The sequence below is a fragment of the Notechis scutatus genome, chromosome 1 (assembly GCF_049901735.1).
Source record: "Notechis scutatus isolate UNSWTSFEM ecotype Mainland chromosome 1, rNotScu1.2, whole genome shotgun sequence".
NCBI classification, from domain to species: Eukaryota; Metazoa; Chordata; class Lepidosauria; order Squamata; family Elapidae; genus Notechis; species Notechis scutatus.
The window spans coordinates 121,077,968-121,099,567 of NC_142009.1; the positions used below are offsets into that span (position 1 = coordinate 121,077,968).

The following is a 21,600-nucleotide window of genomic DNA, read 5'->3' on the forward strand; positions in this document are numbered from 1 at the left end:
CTTGCACAATTCTATTAATACAGCTTTACAATAAGGTAAATTTAGCTTATCTGATCATGTTTACTGTCTGGTCTAGCTGGTAAGGCTGACATCAATCTTGCTAGTTTTATACACTGTTGGGGACTTAGTAGTCCTCAACTTACAACTCTTCATTTAGTGAACCATTCAAATTTATGACGGCATCGAAAAAAGCAACTTACAACCTTTTTTGCCACAATTGTTAAGTGAATCACTGAAGTCATTAAGTTAGTAACAGGGTTGTTAAGTGAACCTGGGTTCCCTGTTGACTTTGCTTGTCAACAGATCACAAAATGTGATCACATGATCCTGGGACACTGCAACCATCACAAACAGGAAGAAGTTGCCAAGCATCTGAATCATGATCGTGTGACTAAAGGGATGCTGCAATAATTATAAGTGTAAAAAAATGATCATGTGTCCCTTTTTTCAGTGCCACTGTAACTTTCAACAGTCACTAAATGAATGGTTATAAGTCGAGGACTACCTGTAATAAGGGGAAAAGAACCTACAGCCTGTCTTTCTCCGTTCACAATAACTTCTCCTGAATCCAGTATGGGAGATCCTGTGCAAATTGGAGCAGCCAAGAGATCCCTGTCATCAGGACAGATGCAGGCCCAGTAAAAGCATCAGCATCTAACACAGTAATGAAAAATAGAACTTGTCAATCAACAGAGCAGTCACCGGCAAGTACTCCGCTCACTTTGAAGCAGCACTCCAGGGAAAAGAAGTTGTGAATGCTCCAACACTGGAAGTTTTTAAGAAGAAATTGGACATCCACTTGTCTGAAATGGAATAGGGTTTCCTGCCTGAGCAGGGCGTTGAACTTGAAGACCATCATCATTGGTTGCCCTCTCCCCTCTTTGGAAGAGCTTTATAGCTCCCGCTGCTTTAAGAAAGTTCAAAACATTCTCAAAGATCCATCTCATCCTGGGAACCCTTTTTTTTTAACTATTACCATCTGGCAGACGGTACAGGATAATAAAAACAAGGACAAATAGGCGGAAAAACAGGGCAGTAGCTCTATTGAATTCTACTGTATAGTGCAATATTAATGCAATATCAAGGGTTTTCAATTTAACGTATAGAATGTGTTTGTGTTTATTTTCATAGTCATAATGTACACTGAAGATAGTATTTAATTTCATTGTATGAGGTGCAATGACAATAAACTAAACTAAACTAAACTAAACCTCCAAGGTCCCTTCCACCTCTCTTATTCTATTCTAGTTGTTCCTGTTCTATTCTGTTCCTGCTCCACTCCATTCCACCAGCCCTTCTTCCAGAGCAATGAAGGGGACCTGCCATCATTTGAGGAAATCTTGTTTGGCTGAGAACAGGCAAGCATATTTAATTACTAATGTTATTGTTACTGAGGCAGGGCTGATTGTATGTCTCCTTTACAGTTGACAATGAAAGATCACACAGAGCTCATAATACTCTGTGTAACTGCCTCCTTGCAAGCACCCATCACCTTGGGAATAGAGTGGCTTCAGCTGCATGATTCAAATGAAAGCTGGACACAAGGGACAATCTCATTTCCCTCCCTTAAATGACAGCAACGTCACTTACAAGCAGGGAAAGCTTGCTTACACACACACACACACACACACACAATTCAATGCAGAAAAAGTGAGGTTCGGAACTGAAGAAGATTCTTGGATGAGAAATGAAACGTCTTGGGGAAAAAAAACAGAAAGTCGAGTTGCCTCTTGAAAAAGTAACCTTTGGGACTTTGCTGGTGTGTTTGTGGAAGAAGAGACAGATGTGTTACCCAACCACCACCAGGCGTGTGATTATCAATTTGAAGCCAAGAGCCTACCTCCCATGACTGCCTGTGAATTAGCTGTTTTCAGGGAATATTTAGACCTCAACATCAAAATAATTCACTGACATTGACAACCATGTTTTTTATCCTCCCAAAAACAAGAGAAGCAGCATCCACTCTGAAAAGAAAAGAGAAATCCCCCATGCATACCATTGATGGCTACAAAGATCTGAGCAGAGTGACAGACAATGGGGATTGTCATGTGTGTGTGCATGTTGAGTCTGGTCTCAGGTGTTATGTGAATTTCGTTGTGTGTATACTGTGTATATACACGTACAATGACAATAAAGAATTCAATTCAGACACCATCATCCACTTCCATTCATCTTATATGTACTTGACGAGCTATAAAAGGCCTGTCTCTTTACAAAACTAGACTTAAGAAGTGCCTAAAGCAGCCTAATCGGAATGGGGGGAAAAGAACACAAGTATTTAACAGCCTTCAATACAAATCATGGCAAGTTTGAATGCACAGCGATGCCTTTTGGCCTGGTTAACAGTGGAGCTGGGTTTTTTCTTCCCTCTAGATTCATGAATGATATTCAGGTATTTTCAGAAATTCTAGACAAGTACCTGGTAGTGTACTTGAAAGATATATTTGTTTATTCTAAAGATCCTAGCTTGCATGATAACCATGACCCTGCGGGCACTGCCACAATCATAACTTTGAAGATGGGTTGTAAATCATTTTTTCCAAGGCCATCGTAACTCTGAACAGTCATTAAGCCAAAAACAACCTGTATAGCAGTTCATTTAGTTCAAAGTTACAACGGCATTGAAAAAAATGACTTGTGACTAGTGGTGGGTTCAAATTTTTTTACCACCAGTTCTTTGGCTTGGTGGGTGTGGCAGGAGAAAGCTACTGTGAAATCTCCAGTCAGAGGTGGTATTTGCCGGTTCTCTGAACTACTCAAAATTTCCACTACCAGTTCTCCAGAACTGGTCAGAACCTGCTGAATACCACCTCTGCTTATGACCATTGTTCACACTTATGACCATTGCAGCATCCCCATGGTCACATGATTAAAATTGGCAGCTGACTCATATTTAGGACTGTTCCAGGGTTATGCGATCAATTTTTACAACGCTTAGACAAGCAATGGGGAAGCCTGATTCACTTAACAACCATGTTGCTAATTCAATAACTAAAGTGGTTCACTTAACAACTGCAGTGATTCGCTTAACAAGCAAGAAAGGTCATAAAATGGGGCAAAGCTCACTTAACAACTATCTCATTTAGCAACAGAAATTTTGGGCTCAATTATGATCGTGAGTCGGGGACTACTGGTATTGCAAAAATTACAGAACAACAAGCTCTTTACAAACTAGAAAAGGGTGCATTTGACTTGCCTCAATATTGGGGCTACAGAATCTCTACATAAGACATACATATGGAGGTAGAAAAGGAAAAATCTATTCTAATATAGCTGGTGCGCACGCACATGCACACACCTCTTTCCTGGTAATGTGAAAGATGTGTGGCACCTTCCTGGGCTTTGCTAACTTCTCCGGGAAAATCGTCCCTAATTTTCTGACAGTGTAAAACTGCTGTCCCAGTCCTAAGAAAAGATGGCGATTCTCTTGGTTGAGCCAAGAAGCAGCAGCATTCCAAGAGTAAAAGCCATTCTTTGCTTCTCGCCCCATCCTCTGGCACCCCGATCCCTCCCATGACTTTGTGGTGCAGGCAGATGCTTCAGATACGGCCAAAGGAACAGTCTTGCTCCAGGCAGAAAAGAAAGGGGGGGGGCAGATTTACTACTGTGTGCCTTTTATTTCAGAACGCTCCTCCCAGCAGAAAGGAACTACGATATTTTCAATAAAGAGTTGCTGATGGTAAAAAAAATGCCTTTCAACAATGGAAACACACACTGAAAGGAGCAGCCCACCCTATCAAAGTTTGTACAGACCGTAAGACTCTAGAGATCCTGCAAAATGCTCCATCTCTCAGTCCTCAGCAAATCCAGTGGCTGTAATTTTTCTCCCTCTTTGATTTTTTATACCTCATATATTCCAGGCTCCCAAAACAAATTTCCAGACGCCCTTTCACCTTTTTCACCTTTCAACTTTGCGCAATGGATGCTTATGTATTCCTCTTTCCCTAAGGGAGGAGATACTAGAGCTACGTTATGACAACAAAATAGCAAGGCACATGGAGAGGCAACAGTATTTAACACCCAAAATAGACTTTCCACAGCCTTGCACCTGTGCCAACATCAAAAACTGTGTTTCCTTTTGCCTGTCATAGAGCAAAATCAATCCCAGGTAAGCTAGCTGGGCCACTGCAACTGCTAGAGACCCTGTTGCAATGCTGGGACACTGTTTCTCTAAATTTCATTGTCAATCTTTTCCCCAGGAGAAATATACTAGCAAACCTGTAATAGTGAATTTAATTACTAAATTGGTTCGTTTTATTCCTTGCGAGGGCCTCCCAATGGCTCAAGAAACAGCTCAATTTTTTTTCACATCTTTAAATATAGAGGATTAATCAATCATGTGATCTCAGACAGGGAAGTCAGTTCTAAATTTTGTAAGGCCCTATTGTACTTATTAAATATTAAAATTAATTAATTTTCCTCGCATCATCCAGAGTCCAATGGAGAATCCGAGAAGGTTAACCAACTGTTGCAGCAATAAAGTATTAAGATGCTATATTTCATACTAACAAGACAACTGGACTGATCTCATACTTCTTGCTGAATTTGCTTACAACCATGCAACACTCTTGGTATGTCTCCATTCTAGCCAGAGGTCTTACCATAACCCAGCAAGTAAACACTGTTCCTCACACTGCAGACTTCCCACACAAGAAGCAAGCAGCCCAAAGCCTCTTAAAGGAACAGCTCAAACTTGCAAAGGCCCCGTGCAAAAAAAAAAAAAAAAATGCAGCAGATACACATAAACAAAAGGGAGCCAGAAATTGCAGAAAGGAATCTGGTGCGGCTTTCTATAAAATTTCTGACCTCCACAAACTAGAGGAAATGGGAAATGAGCCAGAAGGTTGCAAGTGAAGGTGATGGAGGAAAGGCTGAAATCCTTTGGCAGGCTGCAGGAACAGGGCTGAAAGCCTGAAGATTTCAGCTCTGTTCTTGCAGATCCACAAAGGATTTTCCTCTCTGTGCATGGAGGAGAACAGAAATCCTTCAAGGGGCTACAGGAATGTTGGGGAGTGAAAGGGCTGCCAGCCGCTGCCTGCAGTTCTTTTCCTCTCTCGGCTTAACAACTCAGAAGACCGCTTACAACCACAACTGAGAGTGCTATGATTGCAGTTGTTAAGCAAAGCAGTCATGATGGCTTCACTGAATGACTGAGATTCCAATCCAATTGTGGACGTAAGTTAAAGATTGCCTGCATTTAAGGTCTATCAATTACAGGATGCATAAATCCAGACATTCACTTAGGTGGCAGCATAGAGCTATAAAGAACTATTTGTAAACTGCCTAGAATCACTTAGGTGAGATAGGCGGTGTAGAAATTTGATTGATTGATAAGTAAATAAGTAAGTAGATAGGTAGGTAGGTAAGTAAGTAAATAAATAAATAAATGACCCTACTTTTTCTGCTGCCATCTAGTGGCCATCCAGATTTATGTAGTTTATACAGTGCTTGACTACCCTTGATTTAAGCCTTCAAGAAACAATCTTAAGAATTCAAGGTCTTTCAGTGATTCTGAAATCCTAAGTCTCAGCAGACGGCAGCATCTAATCAATCTTGTCTAGGTCTGGAAGCTAAACCAGGTGAAGTTTGATCAGTCCTTTGATGGGAGATTTCCAGGAAACATCAAGACTATAAAACAGATTAGAAAAGTGTTTTTGAAAACATCCTGTAACTCATTCAGAATAAATTTCTCTGACCAATAAATAATTAATATCCTTTGCCTTTTAAACTCATGTACAAAGAGTGATTATACCAAAAGGCCAGGCCCAACAGAAACTTCAAGCTATGATACTTTTTCTAGAAAATTAGCTTCAAGAATGACATACAATAATCATTTTCACACTAGCAGTTTTATCTTGAAATCACACAATTCAGCCCTTCAATTATTTCCCTCTCCAGGACATTTCCATGTTCTTCGGATTATTTTTCTCTTCCTCTTTCTTTTTCTGAAAGTGCTCATTTATTGTAAGGTTATTGTTGGGGTTTTTCATTTGGCTTTAGGCAGAAATGCAATATAGTCCTTACATGGTAAACTCTCATAACTTTGTTGTTTTGTACTCCAGAGCCTTTCTCTCCAAGCAGACAGAATAGAATCTGCTTTCATGATCTCTTCTTTTTTTCAGCTTGAAGCACTGATGATATGGCTGAGAAAGCATCTTTTTGCTTTGTGTTGGATTACCTGCCTGCATTAGCCTTCCAAAACACAGATTTCTCAAAATGCAGGAGCAGCTTAAATTCCTTTGATGTTTCTTGATGTCTAAATTGGGAAGTCTTACTTTTCTCTTAATATACTGATCTGGAAGTCATGATTTGTTCTTGGCTTCCAGTTCCTAACTTGTGGGTGTTAACCCCTACCCTTTTTTGGGAAAAATGCTAGCAGGAAGAGCAAATTGTTTCTTCATGACATGCCAAATTTCTTTAGAATCCCGATTTATTGTGGTTTGCAAATACTACCGCCATGAAACACAGAAGGGGGAGAGATTTCATCCTCTAATATTGTAAGATTCCAATATATATGCAATTAATTCCTAAAGAGGCTAGAAAACCAGTATATGCTTTCTAAATAAATTATTCCCTCCCACTGGATTGAGAGAAATGCAAAGTCTGCAGCAGGAGGAACTGTTTTGCCTTGTTTCTCAGGCTAGACAGTAGTTTTTATAATCCGATCAAATCAGGTTTGAACAAGGACCTAATAAATTTGGATCTAATAAATCCAAATCATTTGCTGATTTGGACTGGTAGCTTTTCCCCACCTGGCACCATCCAAATATGTTGGAACTATAACACTCTAATTCCTATTCCAACTGAAGGTGCCCAGTTGGCAAAAGAAGGATTAGTTTCTTTCCTTGGGCAGGTTTAGACTTGGGTACAAAAAGACTGGCTCTCTATTTCACCAGCCTCCAAGACATTCAGCGTTATGCAAGTTTCAACTGTGACAATGAAGAACATGCTGATGTTTGGGGTATATTAAGTGCTACCTAATGAGAATTAGAAAATGCAACTTAATTGAGCTGTTGGGCTGGACTGTGAGTTCTAGGTCATTGAAACATGAACTAATTTAGTTTCATAGTTCTCTAAGTAAAAATGAAGAGTTTGACCTGTCTTCTAATTCTCCAAAACTGCACATGCTTGCTAGACTTTACAATAGTTTAATACATAATGTTTCTGATGCCACAGACAGAATTTATATTGTTCCACTGTTTCATTGTACACAGGGGCATAGTAGACTTCTAAAACTGCCATCAGTGAAAATGTAGCCTCAGAATCATTAGCACATATCTTATGCCTCAATTAGACAATGTTTTGATTTCCTCCGTTTCATAGATAGCATTGGTCAGTTACAGATAGACCTCAGACCAGAGCTCCCTTGCACCAGACTGCTGTGTGGAAAAGTTCAAGAAAACTAGGGATTTCAGTTGATGAATCAACACTGTTCATGATCAGCAGGAAAAAGCTTTGAAAGAAAATCTACATTAAGACAGAAACGCTGCTCTCAACTCCCATCGCTATTTTAGACCTTTATAAGACATAGCAAGGCCGTTCATACAGATTTCTGCAAAAAATGTTCTGTCTAGTTCTTCATTCAAGAGATGGGAAAGGGCATAGATCAGTGGCAGGGGACATGCTTTGCATATGGTAAGTTCTGTGTCAAACCTCTAGCCTCTCTCAATGAAAAGAGAATAGCAAAACTAAGAAAAAAAAAAGGGGTTTTAGAAAGGGGAAGGGGGAGGAAGGATTTTTGAATAGAAAAGGTTGGATAGAGATGGGGGGGAAGGGGGGGAAGGGGGAAGGGGTTGGGGGGAAAAAGGGATTGGGGGATTTATTTTTTTGTTTGGTTATTTTTTTGTGGAAAAAAAATGGGGGGAGAGAAGTTTGGAGATGTTATGGAGTGGGGGGGTGAATTTGGGGATTGTATTGGAGATGGGAGAAAGGGGGGAGGGGGGGAGGGGAAGATTATTTTTTGGGGGTTTTGTTTTGTGGAATTTTATTGAAAGAGGTTTGGGGAAAAAAAATGGGTGGAGGGGGGTTGGGGTTGGTTGGAGGGTGGGGGGTTTAGTTTATGAATTGGTTTTGTTTTTTTGTTTGGGGGTGGTTTTTGGTTTAAAAAAACAAAAAAGAAAAAAAAAAAGGGGAAAAGATGGGGGAAGGGGGGGAATGGGGGGGGGGGGGGGTGGTAATTATTTTTAAAATTGAAAAAAAAAAAGTTGAGAAATCTACATTCTGGGGAAAAAAAACTGAAAATGCACAGGTCAACCACATAGCATATGTTTCCTACCGTAGAGTCTCTTTACTTTACTCTTTACTTCACTGATGAAAAGGCATCAATTTAAGTATTATAAATTAAATTTCAAAATAGCTTGTTTTTAAGCATTTTTCTTTCATTTCCATCATACTGAAAAGCACTTATAAACATTTACTGTCCATGGTTGAAGAAGTTCTGTCATGGATACAACATTTTACTTAATGATATTCCATTCAGAAACCAGTGCTGATGCTAAAAAGAGAATAAAATAAATAACTAAAGATAATTATTTTCATCTTTCTTGGGTAAAAGCTGAAAACTCTGCACATTTGGCAAATTGAAAGATCAAGATTTTAAAGGCCCTGGAAAAGGCTATAAAATATGAACTAGTATATATCCAGCTAAAACAAAACTATGCTTTGTTCCATTGTTTTCATAGTACTAATACTCAAATCAGTGCCTTAAAAATCAATGTACTATTCTTCTGAAATTGAGCTACATTTATTGGCTACATGGTTTTCTGCACTGAGATGGTATTTTCACCTTAATCCAAAATGGCTTTTCAATCTTTCTAGTTTTTGATGTTATTTTCTGCTCTTGATTCAAGAGCCATTTGGAACCCACAAGATTAGTGTTTGGAATCAACAATTTATTGTGTTTGATTTATATTGTTTCAGGTTTGCCCTCTGACTATCATATATTCAATGTGTTGTTAATTCTGAACATTTAAAAAAATTATACATTATTCCAATCTAGGTATAGCAACTCCCCAAATTTCCTATAGCTTTCTAATTCACATGAAAGCCCAAACACATATCATATAATGAGTTTACAGTATATATACTATGGAGAGCCTTGATATTTTCATGAATATTTTGCTACAGTATGTTAAATACATCTGTTTGTCATTAAATCTACAATTCCTAAGCTGAGTTACCATAACAGAAATTATTCTTTGGCCCTGTTCATGGAACATACTTAGTGTGGTTTGTGTAGTGGTTAATGAGTTGTGCAATTACAAAAAGGAGGTTAACTGATCCAGTCAACTAACTCCCAGAGTATTAAATTTAACATTACACAGTTCTACTCATGAATATGATTAAACAAATTCTACACAATAAGCCATGTAGTAGGAACACCAGAACCCATTTAATTAACTGTTTTGTTTACCTAATTCTCAAGAAGAAGAAAAAAGCTGAAACAAACAAGTGCAGGGAAAACTAAACTTCTATCATAAAATGAATTGCCAAGATTGAGCAGCACACACAAAAAAAACATTTCTGAAACATTAGGAGTGGCTATATCAACTGGTTCCCTACTTAGCCAATGAAGAAAGATCTTGCATCAGAAGAATACTAGTAAGACTTCAGGACATCTGGAACTCTTTCTTCACTGGCTAAGTAGGGAACCAGTTGGAATTTAAGCTAGTTTCTGTGCTGCTGGAATTGGTGGCAAAGAGATATATGACAGAATTAGAGACTGCCTGGGTGAACCTTGTTGTGGGAATGGAACCAGTGAGGATTCAGATTTCTGGGGAAATAATGAGGACTGAAGATAGTTCTGCAGAAGAACAAGAAGCCGGTGGATGGATTGGCTCCTCAAAATTCCTCTCTGGATCAAGAAGGGGGGCAGAATCACTAGCAAGTGCTCCACATAGGGGCTCTCCATATGGACAGCAAGTGGTCTGGGAGCTAGGGGAATGTCATCTTCCCAAGTGCCTTCCAATGGACACTGGTTCAAATACTCTTCTTAACCATTTTTCCGCTAATTTTTTAAATAGACAGCAAAATGTTGATTTTGGAAATTATAAGGGAAATATTCTTTCAAGTTCATCTGGCCCCTTATGGTTCTCCTTTCCTTTAATTGTAATCTCTCTATTTATTATCTAGAAAATAGAGAGATTACAATTAAAGGAAAGGAGAACCATAAGGGGCCAGATGAACTTGAAAGAATATTTCCTGAAAGAAAATGTTTTAACATTTTCCAAATATATGGATGGATGGATGGATGGATGGATGGATGGATGGATGGATGGACAGACAGACAATAATGAAACTAAGAAATCCTCCTATGAAAAAGTGTTGTTGATTAGGGGGGGGAAAGCAACAACCACATGATAAGAGATGACTTTGCAAGTTGACTAAGAGGAAACCAGAGAAAATAGAGAGATTACAATTAAAGGAAAGGAGAACCATTAATACAATGGAGCAATAGTATTTGGCTGTAGAAATTGAGACTAAGGCTGATTTGAATGTGGAACTGGCAGTGGATTTAAGACTATACAAGGGATATCAAAGAAAGAGGCCACACTGGATTTACAAATTAATTCAGTTGATGTCTTAATAATAAAATATGCATATAATAAATTAGAAAAGTGATATGGACAGCTTTCTTATCTGTTATTTTCAAAAGAAATTTATTAAACCTGTGAAGGAGTTTCTAAGAGGAGATAAAGAGAAAACAATGAGAAATCAATTTGTGGGGTATTATTTGAAAGAATTAAAGATCAAGGTTTTTAAAATAATTAAAAGAAATATAATGTGGATTTATTTGATCAAGGTTACTATGTTTAGATATAGATATATTAGTGCTGGTCCATGATTATAATAAAGATTGATTGATTAATAGATGGAGATAGAGATATGTAGATGATATATATATAGAGAGAGATAATATATAGTTTCTAGTGGCTCTTAAATGGATTTATTTCGAATAGGACGAAATGACTTTAAAGACTTTAAAATGGCTTTAAATATTTGTTTATACATAACAGATATAGGATATGAGAAGAGATTTCTTCGTTATATTTTTAGAAAAATGATCAGTTACTGTGTTAAAAGTAAAGACATGTAACATGGATTTATTTGATTAAGGTTAAATATATGTTAATAGGTTAAAATGGACATTTGCTGATTAGGACTGATCAGATTTTATAATTTATTGATGAGATTTGAGATATGGGAAGAACACATTTTTATTAAATATCAGAAAAAGTGATACATTACTAAAATTATTTGTTCTTGTTTAGAGAGAGGGAAAGTAATTTCTTTTATATTTTTCTTATTTTTTTCTTTTCTCTGCACTTTTTTATACTCTTAGTATTTGTATTAGTTTTTTATCTTTGAATTTGTAAACCTTAATAAAAATATTATGGTATTTAAGAAAAGGAAATGGAACTGGAGAAACACGATGGCTACATATGATTCAGGATGGACAAAGGAATGTTTTGTAATTGCAGAATTGCAGTTTAAGTGATTGACTTTGCTGTACTGTACTCCATGAGAATAAATATCACAAAGAATTTTCAGGAAATGAATTCATACCACTGTGAAAATTGTCCGTTCCTATTACTTGTAATTGTCCGTTCCTATTACTTATACACTTTGGATTCGAAGGTACCTGATATCAATAGCAGAGACTAATTACCAACATTTCAGTTTGCTGCCCACAGTAAGAACAATAACAGGGTGCAAAACTCGAACCCTATTTCAAGTAGCCTTCTCCTAAACAGCACCTTCCAAATCTGTTCTGATTACTTAGACCTTAAGGATAATGAAGAGAAGGATTGCTTTGGTATGATCAAACATGGTAGTGCTGAGGACTTTGTTATCTTTAATTCATCAAAATGCAAGATAGTCTAGAGAGAAATGGCCAGAAAAGCATGATATGGCTTGAAATGAATAAATTAATACTAAGTGCATATACAATTCCCTTTTTCTCTTTTTCCAAAGGAAAATTAAATTTGCCCAAAGAGAAATATTTGAAGTTTTCTATTCTTATATTTCTTTCAACTTTTTGTCAATATATTGCATATGTCACAGTTCCAATAATTTCTTGTAAGCAACTCTGCTCTTTAGCTTGGGAAATTCAATAGTTTTAGTAGTTCATCTCACTAATATTATTATTCTATTTAAATATGACATGGAGTAAATTAAAAATATACTTCTATTTACCACCAGTAAATATAAGAATAAATGTACAATGTACTTGTATAGATCATTCCATATGAAATTATTCAAGACAGTGAATTTTCAACATCAAAATAAATGTAACAAATGTAAAGGAAAACTCATATGGGCCATGTTTCTCACAAGAGAGAAGACATTAATTTCATATATGATTTTAGAAATACAGAATTACACATAGTTTTCATTATTTGAATTTCTGTCTGTATATATTTGGATGAATAATTTCAGATGTTGAAGAGTATAGAAACAGCAAAGATTTCCACTGTTCAATCTGCTGTTGTCTTAAGACACTAAGAATTAGCATCAAAAGTCACAAAAATGTTTTAGAGTGACTGTTCCCAAATGTAATGAATTGGTTTTTCCAGGCATTTAACAATAATCTGGTTCCCAGTACACACTGCAATAAACTTACTTCATTTAAAAAAACTTACAGGTACCATGAGTATTATTAACAATGGTCTTTGCAGTATGGATTTCATGTGCTATAGGACAAACATGGTGTGTGTGTGTGTGTGTGTGTGTGTGTGTGTGTGTGTGTTAGTAAGGGTGGGATTCAAATTTCTTAACCGGTTCTGTGGACATGGCCTAATTTGTGGGTGTGTCTTGGTGGTCATGTGGCTGGCTGGGCATGGCTTGTATGTAAATATTATAAATATTTATGTAAATATTGAATTTTTTATTTAAAAAAAGAGCAACTTTTATCCAGGGGTGGGATCTGACTGCATGCGCTGTGTGCGTGTGAAAAACATCATCAGCTTGCTGCCTGGACAGCTGAGCAGCGCTGCACGCGGGTGCGCAGCGTTTGAAACAGCACTTTTTTCCTGCTTTTTCAACTGCAGCTGTGCTGCGCAAAGCAGCTGAGGTTGAAAAAGCAGGAAATAAAGGTCAGGTAAGAGCCCGGAGGGCGAGTGGGCCAAAACACAGCAGACATAAAACCAGTTCGATGTCTGCTGCTCTTCAGAGCTACCAGTTCTACAGAGCCGGACAGAACCAGTAGAATCCCTCTCCTGCTTTTACCCAAAATCAGGCAAAGCAGGCAGGCAGATTGAGTTGCTTGCAGAATCACAGATTCACTCAGAGATCTATCTTTCTGCAATCTGCTGCCTGAGTCTGCACTGAAAAATAGAAGCTTCAGCTCTGCTTTTAGATTAACTAGAAAGCAAGAAATTCATGATTTCCTGCTTTCTAGCTAATCTAAATTTCCCGGCACAGCAGAACAGCTGATGGTCAGGGGGGGAAAAGGAAAAATAGCAACTTAGCAGGCAAGCTTGATGGCGCGCATACCAGGTAAGGAGTGAGTGGGCGAGAGTGGGCAGGGCCAGCCAATGGCCAGCCAATATCTCTAAATTGCGCAGAATCATAACAACCGGTTATATAGAACCGGTCTGACCAGGTAGAAGCCCACCCCTCTGTGTGTGTCTTTGTTTGTTTGTGTGTATGTGTTTGTGATATTAACATAAATAAATACAGGTAGTCCTCAACTTACAACAATTGGCTTAGTGACCATTCGAAGTTACAACAGAAGTGAAAAAAGTGACATGGCCATTTTTCACACTTATGACTGTTGCAGCATCCCCGTGGTCACGTGATTTACATTTGGATGCTTGGCAACTGACTCACATTTGTGACAGTTGCAGTGTCCCAAGGGTCATGTGATCACCTTTTGCAACCGTCTGACAAGCATAGTCAACTGGAAAACCAAATTCCCTTAACAACCCTGTTATTAATTTAACAACTGCAGCGATTCACTTAACAAATGTAGCAAGAAAAATAATAAAATGGGGGGAAACTTTCACTTAGCAACATAAATTTTGTGCTCGATTGTGGTCATAAATTGAGGAATACTATTTCCCAGAAAAATTTAATAGCCATCTGTGATGATGATAGGTATCTCAGCAAAACCTGTATCACCTTGGTTATATGTTCACTCTTAATAAATACACAAGAAGCATTTAGGGAAAATATATTTTCTATATATCTGATTTATGTCACAAGAGATAACATAAAAGCAACCTAGGGAGACACGAGAAAGAGCCAGCTTTTTTTGCTATTATCAGCAGCTGTTGTCATCTTGAATTCTTTCCTTCCTCTTATTTGTTCAGATCAGGTTTCAGAATTAAAGGTTCTTGCAGGTGCAAATTAGATTAATTAAGATCCTACATGCATGGACTCCACCATGGCTATATAATCACAAAAGAATGGATAAAAAAACCTGATGGGTCCTCATGTGTCCCCAAAACTACCATAGAAGCAAAAGGATCTATAAAGAATAGGAATTTATAAATATGCACACTCAGAAATCTACTATTTTTGCTGTTCTACCAGTAGTTGGGGAAGAAGACAACTCACATCTAAACAACTGTGGATTTTCCAGCATTTTTAGAACATTGATAAGTCACTACAGATAAACTAGGTACTGTAGTCAATTTACAAAACACATTTTTCATCTACAAGTGCAGCCTTAGAATTTATTTATTCTTTGCTAAATACTTTTGACAATGATTATATAGCTTGCTCACTCAGATTTTCTCAACATCCTCCAGATGTAATAGGCTACAGTTCCCAGCAAACAAGAAAACTGATGAATAAGTGGTCTACTGCCAACCTTTAAACATGGGTATTACAAGTCCAAAAACTCTCACAAATATGTACACTGAACTAATGGTTCAAAATGGTCATATAAGGGGAGGGGAGTGGCAATTTTGTCAGTTCTGTTAGAACAGCAAGTCTTAAAAATTTTTTATATCATTCATTAACCTAATATCCAGGACTATAACATTGGAGTACTCATGCACACATTTTTGCTTGCTCTCATCAATTATACAATTCTAATCATAACATGAAAAACAGTAAGTCCATTTAAAAAAAAATCTGACAAAGGTGCTGGATGACCCTAGGCACAATCCTAATAAAATAAATTAATATGCTCATTTTTGAAAACTAGCTCTCTACTGTAAAATTTTCAATTCGTCCTCATAAAGAAAAATATAGTCTGTTTACTTTTTTTTCTTAGTAAGTAAAAACGACTGCTTGCATTTGTGGCTTTATTTCACTGTTTTTTCCTACTGTATTTATATCATTGTTTGTTACAAGAGTCTGTTTAATTGGAAAGGCAACACATCTCCTAAAAGCATTGCTCCTGCACTATTTTACACCAGGAAGGGGGGAGAGCTGCTTTCCCACAAAGCTACTTTAATTACACCTAAAACACTATGGAGAATATGCCTGCATAATTCTCATTGATGACAATGTAATATTCCTTACAGCTCAAGTAAACCTTATCCCAGTATGGTACCATTTGCGGATATATCACCAAAATTGCAGCTGCCCAGGAACTAAGAGTAATAAACCAGCATTTCTGGATGGCAGTTAATTACTAATAAATGAAGCAACATATTTTTTTTTATATACCTATGTTATTTTATCATTCTTGAATCTTTTTTTCAGAACTGAAAATTAAAAATTGTCCAGATACTGTGTGTAAGAGGTAAAACTTATAACCATTCCTTCACTCTCTACTATTGTAAAGCAGGATACTGGAGTAAGTAGTTTAGGAGCCATCTGCAGGAAAGTCAATGCTTAACCAATGTTTACAACCCATGATTTTGGTGGCTCCTTCCATGCAGGATGCATGATTAGGGACCTGCAGTGAAAGCTTAGAAAAACTCAAGTCAGTGCTTGGGAACAAGACAGCTGTTACAGTTTAACTAGCTATTTTAATGTAAGGACAATTGGACTAAACTAATGAAAGTGGCATTCTTGAATCTCTGGGCAATAAAAGCAACACAGCTTTGGCTATTAGTAGAAATACCAACAAGTGAATGCAAATATTTACAAAGAATGATTCATATTAAAATAGTATGTCTGTCCACTCAAAATTAAGTCTGAGTTTAGGATTGTAGTTTTAATCAATGCATTTTATTTTTATTTTGGAATTTTATCTGACTCTTATCACCTTACCACTGCACCTTACACAGTGATGTCCCTTACACAAATGGCAGAAATGTCTTTACAACCCATCTTGGCAGAAGAAAAGCATATCCCAGAACAGTAATAACATTTCCTCAAAACTGCTATTCTCTCACTAAACCAGTTCTCCAATGTGTTATTCAAGTGCATCTCCCCACATTTCATCAAACAGTTTGCCCCCGTGCTCTATTGTTATTGCTACAACACAATAACTTTCAAACAGTACCATATTGAAATATATATCCAATAAAAGGGTATATATGTAACTCAAGATTGAATTGTGGAGTTCTTGGTGTTTTCTGAGCTTGGTGATTGCTTGCAGACATTTCATTATCAATTGGGTAACATCATCAGTGCAAGTATGAATTTTGCTCTCTGTTTATATGCAGTAATGATCCCTGCCAGCTTTGGTGGAATTGTGTTTTGTCCTTGGCCCATTTGTCTGGTATAAATGCCTGCTTATCTGGGCGCTAGCTGCTAGACAGGATGTCTTCTGGTCTTTTTGTTCCCTTATTTTTTATTGCCTCTTTTGAATAGTGTATACATATATTTTATGCCTATGTTTCCATTGATGGTAGATTTGTTATAATACCAAACTTCCAGGAATTCCCTAACTTTTTTTTGGGGGGGGGGATTTGGCTTAGTCTAAAGGGCTAACAGTTTCCCAGTTGAAATATACCTGCATATCCTTTTGTCACTATGGTGACCTTTTTGTGCTTTTAACAAGCATGCTGATGTGCTGAATCAAACATATGAACTTTTCCTAATATGGAGATAAGAGGTTTAGAAACAAAACTAACACAAAGTTGGCAATCTCGCCAAGATACTGTACTATATTATTGTGAAATATATATATACAATGCTGTATTATATACAAATTCAGTTTAAAAAGCTTAAGTTCAGTTAAAATTGATAAAATTGGCTTAAGTCCTACTGAACAAATATTTGTTCACTTCAGTTTTCTGTGACCTGAGATTTAATTACAGTTTTCAGATTATAACCAAAATACCCCCCACAAACACCTGATTCCATGTACAGTACCTAATGCAGATTTGTTATTAACCAGATGCCTTTGAATGAAATGCGCTGCTGTGCATGCCCAAGTATAAGAAGTTCCATTTTTCATCACAATCCTTTGAATACCTATTAAAGCAATATAAATTAATCTACCTTTCAGGAACAGTCCTCAAAGTTATTTTCTAGTGTGTACAAATTTGAACATTCAAGGGATACTTCTGATCAGGTTTTTAACAAGCTTTACAAATGGTCTAGCTCCTACTTTTACAGTCTACAGTATTAGGAAGTAGCAGGGCAAGAGAGAGGCAGGCAGGAATTCAGACTGCCTTTATGCAATGTCTTTACTTTTGTTACCTGGGTCTGCTGGCTGTGCTACTTACATATGGTACCTACATATTACTTAATCCCTTCCCAAGCATGGTGAAGATTCCTTGTGCAAGCATCTTAGCCTATTTTACACTTCAAGGCTGTGTTACAAAGCTGAAAATATTGTTTGCTTGTGTTTTTTTTTTAATCTTGAAAGTGAAGAAGAATTTAAATAAATAACTTTAAGAAATTTATCCCCAAACCTTTTATTAGGATTGCAATTTTACGCATACTAAAATGATAAAGAGATCATCAAGTCAATATTTAGGACAGGAAACTTAACATGAAGCTGCAGCTGGAATACTTGCCATACACTATCAGCAATAAACTTCAAATAAAAGTTTAAATAGTTCTAGAGGAGTAGAAGACATTTCATCTTTCTTCCTCACTATACATATCCATCATTTAACTGCCCATAATTTATAAAAATAAACTTTTCTTGTTTAAGTGTGCATATATTAAAATCTTCTATTTCCTCCTCCTAAAACAAAGATAAACCATATCTCAAGGCTTGCAAATACCAGCTTTCCATCCTCACAGCACCATAAGCCTTAAACAGTACCAAAGTTAAACACTAAAACATCCCCTTCCTTTCTGGTTTCTCAGCCTTGAGGAAATAACACAGCTTGCCATGACTACTGCAAAAATCTAAATGCCAGCTAATATCAAAAAGATACAACAACACAATAAGAAACGGTATCTCCAGCTCCATCCCTTACATTACACAAAATAAAGAAGTTCAGTGCTTGCAGGGATTCCGTATTGCCATCTATTATAGATGACACAGCTAGCAGGAGGGAATGGAACAGACAAATCATTAGAACTTAGACCTTTTCTTAATGTCATCATTTTGGACTCAATCAAAAGAGGTTTCACAAGTTCATTTGCACACTTTGATAAGAGCAACCAAAATCAGTCCCCCAAGGAGATGCCGAGAATGCTATCTACTAATAGAAACTTGCACATTAAAGATAGGATTCACATTCTGCTACCTGATCTGCCACTTCCATTCAAAAGCAAGTAGGCCTGGGAGATGCTTTTAGACCAAGAAGCCTGATCCCCCATTCATAGGCCCAATCACAATCTGTTTCTATTCAGCAATCCATTAACTGATGGCATTAACTTTCAATACATCTGTTTTGCAGGTTAGAAAATATCCTTATATAATGGACCATGTAAAAAAGTTGGACGGTATGGGGAGAAAATGAACCGGCTTAAATAAATACTAGAAAGCTCCAAATTATGGCATCTACCAATGAACTGATTCTATTCCCCACCCATTCAAACCTGTGCAGCAAAAGACCCCCAGGGCATCCAGTTCATTAACTGACCGCTGCCACCAACACCTATATACAGTTACTATGAAATGGAGAGAAAAAAGCACATTGTTTTTATTATACAGATTTCTCCATATTTGTGTTTGCCTGAAAGTACCTTTGGTCTCATTCACTACAGTATTGTACGTTTTAGTGTTGAGAGCCCAGAATATATATTTTTCTTGAACTGGGTTAAAAGGAGGAAGGCGCACCCCAAATGGAGAATTCCTGCAGGTGGTTTGATGAAACAAGACACACACCACAAAGTCCTCAGTGGCCCAGCTTGGCTTTCTTTGCACCAGGCGGGGGCAGCATGGCAGTTTAAAGACTCTTCTGACTAAGTAAACCCCACCCCATCAGACCTTTCCGAAATAGGGCGAACTATTCAATCCAGGTTTAAGGAACTGAGTGATAATTGCCATCTCCAAAGCCAGCCATCCTGGACAGTGAGACAAGAGACAAGCCCATCCTTAGTCCTTCCTTCCACCACAATAACTGTGCATCCTCTCCCCAGGGGCAATTATTGGGGGCAAAAAGAAGAGCGGTGGTGGGGAAGAGTATGGAGATAACAAGAAGTTACCTCAGGAGTGACAGAAGGCTGGGCAGCATTGGCAAGGAGGGTGTCGACGCCTAGTAAATTATCCCTCCCTCCCTCCTTCTCTTTCTCTCACCCCCCCCACCCCATTCATAAAACTCTGCCTCTGGTTCAGTGCCAGCGATGCTGCCGCCGCCTCTTCTTTCTACCCCCCCCCCCCCCACAACACACACACTCGGCTCCAGGTTCAGATGCCACCCTATTCCCCCCACCCCACCCCACCCCAACCCCGCCGCCCACCCTCGCGCGCGCCTGGCCCCGGCTTACTTGAGCATGGCCTCCTCTTTCTCCTCCTCTTCTTTCTGGCGGTCCATCACAGCCATGATGATGTTCCTCTCCTCTTCTGTCAGGTGGCTCAGGTCGGGAAGCTCCTGCATGGGGGGAGGCACGGCGGGGGGCCGAGGCCCGCGGGGCCCCAGCGAAGAAAAAGGAGAAGGAGAAGGAGACGAGGACATGTTTGGCAAGAGAGTGAGAGAGAGAGAGAGGGACAGCGAGAGAGCTTGAGAGCCTTGCCCGGTTCCCCCTTCGACACCTTTGTACCTTTGGGCAAGGCGAACCCAATCACGCCTCGGCTCGCCGCCGCCTCTTCCTTCTCCTCCTCCTCCTCTTCTTCTTCGTCCTCCTCCTCCTCCTCCTCCTTCTCCCTTTACACTGGAGTCCTCTGTTCATCGGCAGCAGCAAGGAGCTCTTGGGAAGCGGCAGGAGAGGAGGCGGAGACCCGGGCGTTCATGGTTGCTCCGTCCATACAAGCCCCAGCTCCGCCGGCGGCGGCGGCGGCGGCGGCTGCTGTTGTTGCTGCTGCTGCTGCTCCTCCCGCTCCCCCCTTCGGTCGGCCGGGTCTCAGGAAGATCGGGAGATGCCCCACAGCCTCTTGCAGCCCATCCTCCGAGGCTGGCAGAGGAAGGAAAGGCGCGGGCAGCGGCGGCAGCTCGACAGGCTCTGTGCACCGTCAGGGCTGGAAAGGAAAGGGCGGATGCTGCTGCTGCTGCTGCTGTTGCTGCTGCCGCTGCTGCCTCCGCCTGCCGTTAAATGCTCTACTGCTGCTAGCTACGGGGAGGGAGGGAGTTTGTCAGTTAGGCGGAGTCCAAACTGCTTCGCTCCTGGGTAACGCCGAGGTCTGCCTTTCCGAGACAATACGGGCAGCAAAACGTGCCAGGTTCCCCCACCTTTTTATTCCTCGAGGCGGGCCGAGCGCTAGCGCTTGAAGAGCAAAGGGAAGCGTTGCTGAAGCTGAGCCTGGAAAACCTCTCCGAAACACATCAAAACTGACTTCGGATTGAAGGCTAGATTAAGGCTGCCATCCCAAACGTGGGCACGGGGCTCCGGGGAAGGGGGGTTGCAAGGTGGGTTTTTTGTTGTTTTTTTGCAGAGGAGTAATCCCAGCTAGGAGTAGTATGTGTGTTCCCCGAGAGTGCCTAGCAGTGCAGGCAAGGTCTGCAAGAAGCGCCCGGCGATTCGGGGTGGGTTTAATTCCCAAAGCGGCGGGTGTCATAGAAATTGGAACCTGTGGCTCTCGATATATTGTTGGATTCTGATTCCCCAGAGTCCACCATACTGGAGAGCCTCGGATTTCCCTTCCCTCGCCCGTAAGACAACCGTAGCCTGAGCGTATTTGCATAGGAGGGAAGAAATGCTACTTAATTCGGATATGGAGGATTAAGAAACCATGATTTCAGATTGTAACGCTGCCGTTATAAGCATACCGCCTTGGGATTATCCTCCCTTAAATCCATGTGAATACACACATGGTTAGGGTCGAACGAAATATTTGCTTTTTTTTTTTTTTTTTTTGGTGGCCTCTACAGAGCACTGCTGGTATGTGCTTGGTTCATGTAGAGTTTTTTAAAAGGTGAAGAAACGGTATTAAATGAACTGTGCATACGAATTTAGGTATTACATGAGTGCAGTTGTAGCAAATTTATTTAGACATCATAGGAAGCGGGAAATATACTTTAGGTTCAAATCTTAATTTAATCTTTTGCTCCCCAATTTTGGCAGTAACACTGATAAGACAAAAAAAAATACTGTAAAGAGCCATATACTGAACTGACTGAAAAATATTAGTGCATTAAAATTTGTCAACATTTCTGCACGTTAAATGTTTTAATTTGATTTTTTTTACCTTTT

The 21,600-nt window shown here is 39.0% G+C and overlaps 1 protein-coding gene across 39 annotated transcripts in view; it reads right to left on the minus strand.

Moving 5' to 3' along the window:
- The window catches only part of RIMS1 (regulating synaptic membrane exocytosis 1), a 267,640-nt gene extending 246,758 nt beyond the window's left edge, over positions 1-20,882 (minus strand). For 14 of the 39 annotated variants that reach the window (XM_087944712.1, XM_087944736.1, XM_087944841.1 and 11 more), the window contains exon 1: positions 19,741-20,881. In XM_087944712.1, the coding sequence (XP_087800838.1) occupies positions 19,741-19,928 (188 nt within the window). In that variant the 5' untranslated portion in view covers positions 19,929-20,881. Of the gene's footprint in view, positions 1-19,740 lie in introns of all 39 variants that reach the window. The other 25 variants (XM_087944933.1, XM_087944902.1, XM_087944887.1 and 22 more) reach the window with 4 other exon arrangements.
- Positions 20,883-21,600: the final 718 nt, after the last annotated feature.